At 34.1% G+C, this 11,113-nt stretch overlaps 1 protein-coding gene across 1 annotated transcript in view; it reads right to left on the bottom strand.

Moving 5' to 3' along the window:
• LOC106464923 (LIM/homeobox protein Lhx5-like) overlaps nt 1-11,113 on the bottom strand; it is an 86,547-nt gene that overhangs the window by 56,253 nt on the left and 19,181 nt on the right. Inside the window, exon 3 of the mRNA XM_022392730.1 lies at nt 6,701-6,986. Coding sequence (XP_022248438.1) covers nt 6,701-6,986 — 286 coding nt within the window. The remainder of the gene's footprint in view (nt 1-6,700; nt 6,987-11,113) is intronic.

Here is an 11,113-nt window from a genome sequence, read left to right on the forward strand (position 1 = left end):
AAGATCAAACGTATCTCTTTGTCAACTGAACATTGAGGCACAGGATCAAACAAATCCTAATTTCCACTACACAACCAGACACAAGATCAAACGTATCTCTTTGTCAACTGAACATTGAGGCACAGGATCAAACAAATCCCCATTTCCACTACACAACCAGACACAAGATCAAACGTATCTCTTTGTCAACTGGACGGAAAGACACAAAATCAGATATAAGTCTTTGTTAACTAAACGTTGAGACAGGACCAAACATATCCTATTGTAAATTAGACAGTTAGGTACAGGTTCGTACTTAACACTTTTGTCAACTACACAGATGCAGGTTCAAATGTAGCCCTTTATCAGCTATATATACAGTTAGACACGTCAAACATAACCTTTTTGTTAACTAGACAGTCACATCTTATATCCACTTTAGTACTGGACGCGTTATATCTGAATATCATTGGATATAGCACCGAATACGTTATATCCAAATAGTTCATCACTTTAGTATGAACATGCTCTCTCCAAATAATTTATTATATCAATACTGAACGCGTTCTATCAAAATAATTCATCTATATACTACTAAACACGTTCTATCAAAATAATTCATCTATATACTACTGAACACATTATATCAAAATGATTTATTATATCAATATTAAACACGTTCTATCCAAATAATTCATCTATATACTACTGAACACATTCTATCAAAATAATTTATTATATCAATACTAAACACGTTTTATCCAAATAATTCATCTATATACTACTGAACACATTCTATCAAAATAATTTTTATATGAATATTAAACACGTTCTATCCAAATAATTCATCTATGTACTACTGAACACATTCTATCAAAATAATTTATTATATCAATACTAAACATGTTCTATCCAAATAATTCATCTATATAGTACTTGTCACGTTTTAATTATTCTTTCCGAATTTAATCTAAGCCAACATACAGATTGTTTTACGTGATTGTGAACTGAATACTTGAAAACATTCTGTGCTGTTTTTTTATTCAATCTACTCCCACACTTTCAAGTTAGAGTTTTTTTTTATCTACCCATTTATCAATTTCTAACTGCCTCGAACTCTCTTCTTTTCCTGTACCTGCATGGTGCTCAGACTTCGTTCAACCTCCAGTACTAACAGTCACCGTTGTAGAAATCTGAATACCCAGTTTGTAATGTTGCAAAAATTCTAAAATACGTCAAGCTGACGTTGCTGCAATGAGGTTAAATATACAAGAATATATATTTTTTAATTTATCACTTCAGAAATGTGACAAGACATCGCTGCTGTAATACCGCTAAATATACAAGAAAAGCTTTTTCAGATGCAATAAATAATGTTTGATCGAATCCCCAATGCAGTACATTTCCCATGATTTAATAACACGTTTTATTATCCGACGTCATCTTATCTCAAGAAGAAAATATTTAATCGCGTAACAGGCTCTAACGCAGGTAGGGTGATGTTCTCATCTCTAATGAGTTCAAGTTGATTAACCATGATCAGAATTAAAGGTCATGTTTATCGGGTAAATGCATTAGCCAACTAAGCTACCTGGTCTGAGATTTGCGGCACATTTTATATCAGATATTATTGTGTTGGTTTATATCAGTCAATATTTTTAGTCAGTTTGTTATAAAATTTCATTATGTATATATGTATTATGTTGAAGTATTTTAGTTCTAATCTATGGAGTCAAAAGCTCTAAATAATTATTTGTCTGAAGCATCTGCTTGGTAAGCAGGATCCCACGTTCGAACCTATCCAGTTCCAGTTTTTTTTTTTCTCCTTCAGAGAAATTCTTATATCAAGAACGATGTACTGTCCTTAATGATTCTTCTTCATCTTTAACATACAGTTTGAAAGACATTGACGATGAAACGTTTTAACGTAGGATAATTCATCCAAATGGTTACATACATTTATTATCTTGGGCCAACTTTATTTATTTTTTACGTGAGGTTTGAGAAAATAAGTAGTGTAATGACCTAAACTGGAGTTTAGAGTCAATTAATTCATCAAAACAAAAATTCTTTATGCATGTGTATAAATACTCCAGGAACTAATCCCGCGTGATGTCTAGAACAACAACAAATAACATTACGACAGGCTTTTGTTAAGCGTCCATAGCTTATAATTTTTGTGGGGTATAAAATACAAGATCACTGGAATTTCCAGTCGAATCACGCAGTGTTCATTAGTAGGTAATACGGTATCTGGTAGCGGTGTTTATAACACTAAACTCAGGGGTTCGATTCCTCTCGGTGGACACAGCAGATAGCCCGATGTGGCTTTGCTATAACAAAACACATACATACACAGTAAAGGTTTCATTCAGTAAAACTTGTTAATTAAATTTATCCATGGAAGTTTCTCGTAGTGTTTTTACATTACGAAAAAAATCTCAGCAAATCTTTTCATATCGTTCTGGTCCTACGTTTATCACGATTTCAAATGCCAGCACCACCATACTTCAAATATCTATAAGTGTATCTATTCAGAACCAAGTTTTGAGTAGCCAGAAAGATTTTTGCAAGGTTCCCACTTTTGCACCTAGTTGTTTCTGTAAAGTATTCATCAAAGTCCTCACTTTTTAACCTGGTTGTGTCTGAAAGCGTCCAGCAAGTTCCTCACTTGTGAAATTGGTTGTGTAGTAAGGTCCTCAGTTTTGAACTTGGTTGTGTTGGAAAACATTCAGCAAAGTCTTAAAGTCTTAATTTCTAAACTTAGTTTTGCCGAAATAACTGTTACAAATGTAATTCTTCCAACCTCATAAGCTCGAGAATTTACACTTATGTAATTTAATTATGTTATTGTATTTTACAAGGCCGAGTCTAAAATGCTTTGTATAGACTAACTCGAATCGGTAACTTTTAATACTAATCTCTTTTCTTGCAACTTGCATATTCTATTTTGCAAAGATTCAACATCAAACCTGATAAAATATATTTTAGGGACAGGAGAGTTTGAAAATGTCGATGTCTTTTAAAAATATGGAATTGAAGTTTAAGTAAATTTAACAAATAAACAATAGCTTTTACCAATTTACTACTTTAGAACAGTTATAGAAATTATTTAGTTTACAAATAATATACATTAAGTTTTTATACACAGTTAAGTCTCTTTCTGACCTGCTTGATGCTGACATACATGTGATCCTTTCACTCACTAAGTTGTGGACTCCACGAGGTTTTCAGAGTTCTGAGGTAGTTAAGCCGACATGCGGCACAAGTAGACACAAAGTTATCACGCTGTCATAATTAAAGTAGTTACTTCTGATACCCGACATTAACTAGTATAGAATGTGTATTTAGTCAAGTATATTTAGGTAATTTATATAAATTTTCGTGCAGGTGTTCTGCATCTACTTATATTTTATTTGTCTCCAGTTGTTGCTGGTTTTTGATTTTATTATTTTTTAGTCTTTTACAGTAAAAAAAAAGCTTTGTATTTCCATTTAAATATTTGTTTGGGTTGGGGTGCTGTTCATTATTGGCTTTAATTTTTTTGTAGTTTGAAATTATAATCACTGTTAGTTTTAGCTGTTCGCCAGTTTATAATGCTGATAATGCTAGTTTTTGATTGTTTGCATAGCTTGAAAGGTTGTACCTTAATAGTTTTAACTGTTTGTTTTGTTTAAAAAGCTATACATTACTAGTTTTAACTCTTGTATAGTCTGAAACGTTTTCCATTGTTAGCTTTAACTGTTTGTGATGTTTGAAATTCTTATATTTGTTGATTTTAACTGTTAGTAGTTTGAAAGAGTTGTAGTTTATGAATTGTTCGAACCGCTGAGCATTCTTAGGTTTTAACTTTATATTGTAAAAATTGTACATTCCCGGTTTTTAGTCAAGTATATAGTGTTACGTTTTTATAAAATGTGGATATTTTGTAGTGTTAAACGTTAAGTTTTTAACTCTCTGTATATTGTGAAACATTGTTTACTATTAGTTTCAACGTTAAACCTTGTACATACTTTAAAAGTTACGGTTTAAACCCCGAAAGCTGGCGAAGCATTCGAAACCAATAAGCCTAAATTTTGTGAAAAAATCACGTAAACTGCAATGTTTTTTTTTTTTTTCGTTTCACTGTTTTTTCACATTCCTCTTAATTTGTGAGCCCCCAGTAGCACAGCGGTATGTCTGCAGACTTACAACGCAAGAATCCGGATTTCGATACCCGTGGTGGGCAGAGCACAGATAGCCCATTGTGTAGCTTTGTGATTAATTACAAACAAACAAACGAACTTAATTTGTGCAGTTTGTATTAAAAACCAGAAGCATGTAAAAACAGCATTTTAGATCTATCTCTCTTTTGTCTCTCAGAAGTCGTTGCCCAAAAAGGTCTTTTGTGTGAGACAAGAGATATATCTAAATATCTGAAATGCTATTTTTACCTGCCTACGGTTTTCATTCCATAATGGGCAGGTTAAGAAGAATAGAAAAAAAAATCAGTTTACTTGATTTTAATCAAAAACATTAGGCCTATTGGATTATATATCTTTAGTATCAACACTTTTAAACTCTTTTTACTATTGATTTAAACTTTGTTCGTTCTTAGTTTCAACCATAGTGCTGCACAATGCATATTCTTAGTTTTAACCGAACTGTTATAAGCTGCACATTCTTAGTTTTAACCATACAGTTCAACGTTGCACATTCATAGTTTCAAATACATTGTTGGCGTTGTACATTCTTAATTTCACAGTATTCAACTTTGTACATTTTCAGCTTTAACCACACTTTTATCTCTACACATTCTTAGTTTTAACCATATTGTTCAATGTTGCACTTCCTTAGTTTCAACCACACTGGTCAGCGTTGCATATTCTTAGTTTTAACAACACTCTTCATTGTTTTACATTTTTAATTTCAAACATACTGTTAAACGTTGTACATTTTTAGTTTCAAACATACTGTTAAACGTTGTACATTTTTAGTTTCAAACATACTGTTAAACGTTGTACATTTTTAGTTTTCAATTCTGGACACTGTTAGAAACTCTTATTATGAGTCCCTAACTTTCTCAGTATAACAGTTCTAGCCATTATATAGTCTTAGTTTTTAACCCTTGAAAGTCCTGGCATCGAACTCATATGTTCATGATTTATGTATACTACTTTATCGAAATGAAACCGATTCCCAGAAATGAAATATCGTTCGATAGTTTGTCAGTTAAGAAGCAGACCATATAGGGTCACGTAATTTATCAACAGACAGTCACGCAAGTCGGTAGCTGATCACAGTTACCATATAAATTGCGGGATTTTATCTGCAAGCGCCTTTGGTGATATGCAAGCAAGCAGGTAGACATGGGTTCCTCATTACGTAGGTATGAAAAAAGTATATTTTTATCTGACTAGATTAAGTTTCTCTTTTCTGAGCTTACTTCAAAGTTTCAGCGCCAGTCTCCAAAGTGTTTTTTTTTCTTTTTGAAGCTAGAATTCCAGGAAGAATAAACCACATAACTAAGCGGCGGTATAAAACTCTGCTTGATGTATAGGATCATTAAACCAACTCGTGTACTAACGACCGAGTAACAAAATAACATAACATTTAATAGTTGTGCCAGAGTAGGTGTCTGTAACTATCCTACGCGAGGCAAACGTAAAAAAAAAAGAAGGTTGTCAGAGCAACAACTAACCTTATTAAGCAAGATATTTCCTTTCTTTTCGTCCCCCAGTGGGGACATCGGTATGTCTACAGACTTACAAAGCTAAGATCAGTGGTTCGATTCCCCGGGGTGAACATAGCAGATCGCCCCATGTGGTTTTACTCTAAAATAAACAAACAAACAAATCCTTTCTTTTCCCGATGGTTTCTTCTTTTACACGAATATTAATTTGTACAAATTTATAAACTCGCAATATGTGCAGTGTAAGTGATGACGAATATGTGTAATAACAGCTCATACAATTATTTAGAAACACGCTATCATGTCCAGTGTCCATCCTTCCCGAACAAGCTATCTTCATGTGTCATAACACCTCGTGTAATTCACTACCAACTAGCTGGCTTTATAACCCTTCCATCTATCTTTACTGAACAAACTACCTTCTTGCGTTACAATATATAGCTTATTTCATCAAGAACAAGCTAACTTTATATTCTGTCTAATTCTTCTTGAACAAGAGGCCCGGCATGGCCAGGTGGTTAGGGCACTCGACTCGCAATCTGCGGGTCGCGGGTTCGAATCCCCGTCACACCAAACATGCTCGCCCTTTCAGCTGTGGAGGCGATATAATGTGATGGTCAATCCCACTATTCGTTGGTAAAAGAGTAGCCCAAGAGTTGGCGGTGGATGGTGATGACTAGCTGCCTTCCCTCTAGTCTTACACTGCTAAATTAGGGACGGCTAGCGCAGATAGCCCTCGTGTAGCTTTGCGCGAAATTCAAAAAACAAACAAACTTGAACAAGATATCTTGTTACGTCAAAACATCCCGTTTATTCATATACTCACTTCTATGTCGAGTTTTGTCATTTTTGTACCAGGTCTCACATTAGGCTTAGAAAACTAAACAATATGTATGCAACTATTAGAACTAATGAATCCTTTTTTGTTTCATATACTAAAGGAAGATACAATAGAAGTATTATCTGTAAAATTATTGACATACATACGTGTTGTATTATTTAGCCCTATCATTAGAAACAATTTCAAACTTAATATAAAGGTTGCCTTACTTTGTTTGTAAAGACTGCTGAGGTAATCTTCCTTACAGATGAAACGATTGTCGTCAAGTACGTACAACTCTTCTCCAGTTGATAATTGTTTCTGACACACCGAGCAAGTAAAACATTTTAGGTGAAACACTTTTGACCGAGCTCTTCTAACCAAGTCCGTGGGTGATATTCCTTGGCCACAACCTGAGCACTTAGTTCCAAAACGCCTGTAATAAACGAAAAAACAAAAGGGGGGCGAGTTTAATAAATTTATTATAGGCTTAAGAGTTTTTGGACACAATATTGTCTTAAAAATGAGGTTTTGAGTTCTATGTTTTTTGATTTTTGTTAAAGAAACAAGCTGTTGAGTACCATGTTCTATAAGCAAACGTTTGGTCTCTATATTTTTTAGAACCAAGCTTTGTGTATTATTGTTTTGGAAATGCACTTTTGGGTTCTATATTGAGTTAAAAACGAGCTTTTGGGCACTATATTGTTTTAGAAACTAGCTTCTGAGTATTATATTGTTTTAGAAACGAGCTTTTAAGTACTATATTGTTTTAGAAACGAGCTTTTTAGCTTTATGTTATTTTAGAAACGAGAATTTGGGCACTATTGTTTTAGAAACAAGCTTTTGGGCATTGTATTATTTTAGAAACAATCTTTTGGGCACTATATTGTTTTAGAAACAAGCTTTTGGGTATTATTGTTTTAGAAACAAGCTTTTGGGATCTATGTCGTTTAAGAAACGAGGCTTTCGGACACTGTTTTCTTATAAACAGGTTTTAGAGTATTATATTGTTTCAGAAACAGGCTTTTGAGTTCTATATTGTAGGCATCGTGAGGTTAACTGACTATCTATAAATCATACGAATGCGATACATAGAAACGTGAAGTAAACGAAGCTCAAAACATTAAATTTAAACTTTTTACAACAATAACACTTTATAAGTGTTGTGTAGTGCTGTGGAAAATATATTTTATTAATTACTTTTATAAACAGGAAAACTGTGTTGCAATAACAATTTCATGGTTAATTACAAAATTGTTTGTTTGTTTTTTGAATTTCGCGCAAAGCTACACGAGGTCTATCTGCACTAGCCGTCCCTAATTTAGCAGTGTAAGACTAGAGGGAAGGCAGCTAGTCATCACCACCGTCGCCAACTCTTGGGCTACTCTTTTACCAACGAATAATGGGATTGACCGTCACATTATAACGCCCCCACGGCTGAAAGGGAGAGCACGTTTGGTGTGACGGGGATTCGAACCCGCAGATTACGAGTCAAGTGCTTTAACCACCTGACCATGCCGGGCCTAATTACGAAATATAGCACAGTTTCGTTTTTGTTTTTAAAAAACAAAACAAAAACAACAGTATGAAATACACAACCAACAAAGTGTAACACCGGACAATGATACCAATTGTTCAAACAACCCAGTTATGTGCTAATTGATAGGTTTCAGTTTCAGTTTTTCATGTAACAGTTCATCAGAACATCTAACAACCCTAGTACTAAAATTTACTAGTGGTGTTTCTGTAGCGTCAACCTCATAATCCTTGCTCTAAATTTCAACTTGCCCTGTAAAAGTTTAAAAACAAAAATCTAGGCCAAGCTTTGCAATCAGTCTGAGTAGTTCGTGATATACTTGAATGAACATCACGTGGACACAGCACGACTATGCCAGGAATAATAAGTGGCGGCGTGTTGAGGACAAAGGTGGTTTACTGGAAAATATTTTAGTTCAACCAACCGTGATTTCACAGAATAAGCTTTCCGATCTGAATAAAAAATAAAAAACACACACAAAACCCTTTGCTTGTAGATAGTTTGAAATAAAGAAATTAGATTCTGCTTAGAATTTGTATCTTTTGCATGAAACTTAGTTTTCATTTTTAATTGGTATTAAAAAATAATATCTTGAAAATATACTTTTCTGTTTTTAACAAATACAAATTTAGCAAGTTTCACGTTGAGAATTGAACTTTATTGTTTCCGATAGATAATTTATTTATTGACTATACTTTAAAAATGACGTATTGCCCACATGTTAAATCCATTATAAAGTTCAAATTACTAGCTGACGTAAGATTACAATTATAAATTTCATCTATATGAAAGACAATATTTAAGATATTTTAACTTGAAATTGTTCGCCTGACAATTTCACGAAGTTAAGATAATCACAATAATTACGTTATAAGCAAAATGATTTTACATAGAATTGACATTTGAAACTGAAATCGACGAAAGGTGATTTGCTTTTTAATTAAAGATAAACCGTCAGTTTTACCCTGATCGGATTAACCAAAAGGCAGAGTAGGCATTTAGTTGCCTATGGGTCCACAATGGTTTTCTTCCTTTTCTTTTTTCTAAGTCATCTCAGATATTAATTTCTTAAGTTGAAATCTGTGGTATTTTAAAGGAATTAAATTTGGTCGAAAGTCATTTGGATAGACAAGAGTTCAATGCAAAAAAAGAGGGTTTTGTCGATAATGTTGACCCACAGAAATGTTGTTGCCCGTGAGATCACTGTCGTCTTAATCCGGCTTTGAGGATGTATATCATATATTTATAGATTGTTTAGGCAGAGTATTCATGATGAAATTTGGTTGAATGGACAGCAACTGCCTGTTGTATAAACATAAGTATAGAAGAAGACGTTTCGTGTACTCAGGTTTGTTAAGTAGCCGCGGGGATTGTTTCAGCTGGATACCACCGTTCCTTGACATTTTACTGAGCGCAAGAAAAGACCACTATCGAAGTGGGTGATTTTTGACAGTTGCCATTTCTATAAGTGTCAAAGTGGAATATTGTATTAAATGAAACTAATTTATTTTATCCAACATATTACAAAAAGTCATGCAATATTTCTTTCAATATGTCGACGGAACAAGTTTTTTCTTCTTCTGAAATTCCCTCATAAAAAGGAACATTTTAAATTCCTGCTTCATCCTGTACTTAAGTTTTTTAAAGGAACACCAAGTTTCAGTAAACAAATTAGCTTTAAGGGGTAAGAAGATCGTTTACACTAGAATTATGATTTTGTCTTCTTTGTTTAAATTTTGAATATAATAATAATAAAATAGTTAGGAAAATATTGTGAAGAATGTACTACTCTATCAAATGATGATAAAATTATAGTTAGTGCTAGAACTAGACAGGCGTTAGGTCTGTTGAAGAAAGATGATGATGAAAGAAAATAAGAAATCTCGGTTTTTGGCTATTCACCGGTTTTCGATCTTGGATCACTCTGGATAGCTGAAAAGCAACATATACACCAGAGATAGAGCAACTATGCCAAGTAGCTCTTAATATTTGGCTTCTGATGATCTGTAGAGAAGAAACTCCAGATTACTTTTGTATTGCTTTAGTATAGGCATCTGTGCCATCCTTACATAAAGAGTGCTAGTGCACTCTCCAATAGATAAAGACAAACAGGAATGAAGATATTTATATATGCGTGCACGCATGCGTGTGTGTGTAAAAACGGGATTAAAGCCCTCGATTCGCAATCTGCAAGTTACGGATTAGAATCCGGTCACCAAACATGCTTCTCCTTTCAATCATGATGATCCATCCCATTTTTTCATTTGTAAAGAGTAGCAGTATTGTTCAGTTCTCGTAGTTCTATCTCGCGTTACATTTTGTTTTGTGTATTGTTGCGTTTCAAAACGTTCCGGCCCGGCAAGCCAGATGGTTAGGGCGCTTGACTCGCAATCTAAGGGTCGCTGGTTCGAATCCCCGTCACACCAAACATGCTCGCCCTTTCAGCCATGGCGTTATTATGTGACGGTCAATCCCACTATTCGTTGGTAAAAGAATAGCCCAAGAGTTGGCGATGGGTGGTGATGACTAGCTGCCCTCCCTGTAGTCTTACACTGCTAAATTAGGGACGGCTAGCGCAGATAGCCCTCGTGTAGCTTTGCGCGAAATTAAAAACAAACAAAACGTTCCTGTAATTGTCATTAACCGACAGGCTTATTTCTGGCTTGGAAAAGAGCGTTTGTTCGAAACGTCGCCAAGTTAATAAAGTATTACCATAGTTTTTTAAAGGTGATTGTTTTTTTTTATAAAAGTCTAATTTTTATATTGTTATATATAGTGGAAGATTAGATAAATTCGTTTTCACTGACTGTTAAGTTCAGTGACATGCAACTTATTTTGGATGTAAAGTATTAGGTCGTGAAGAAATTAATGTCGCGTTTTGGAACACTTTCATTAACCACCCCCCAAAAAACGTACATCACGTTTAATAGTTAAACGAACCGCCTTAACGTCACGTTAGTGTAGCCTATATAATGTGTAAAAATTAGTATACTCTAATCTTTTATTGTGATGGCACATGACGATCCCCACATTCAGCATATAATGTTGTTTGAATACAAGAAGGGAAACAACGCCTCTGTAGTCACAAAGAATATCAAAGAAGTTT

Source organism: Limulus polyphemus, unplaced genomic scaffold, assembly GCF_000517525.1.
Source record: "Limulus polyphemus unplaced genomic scaffold, Limulus_polyphemus-2.1.2 Scaffold1783, whole genome shotgun sequence".
Taxonomy (NCBI): domain Eukaryota; kingdom Metazoa; phylum Arthropoda; class Merostomata; order Xiphosura; family Limulidae; genus Limulus; species Limulus polyphemus.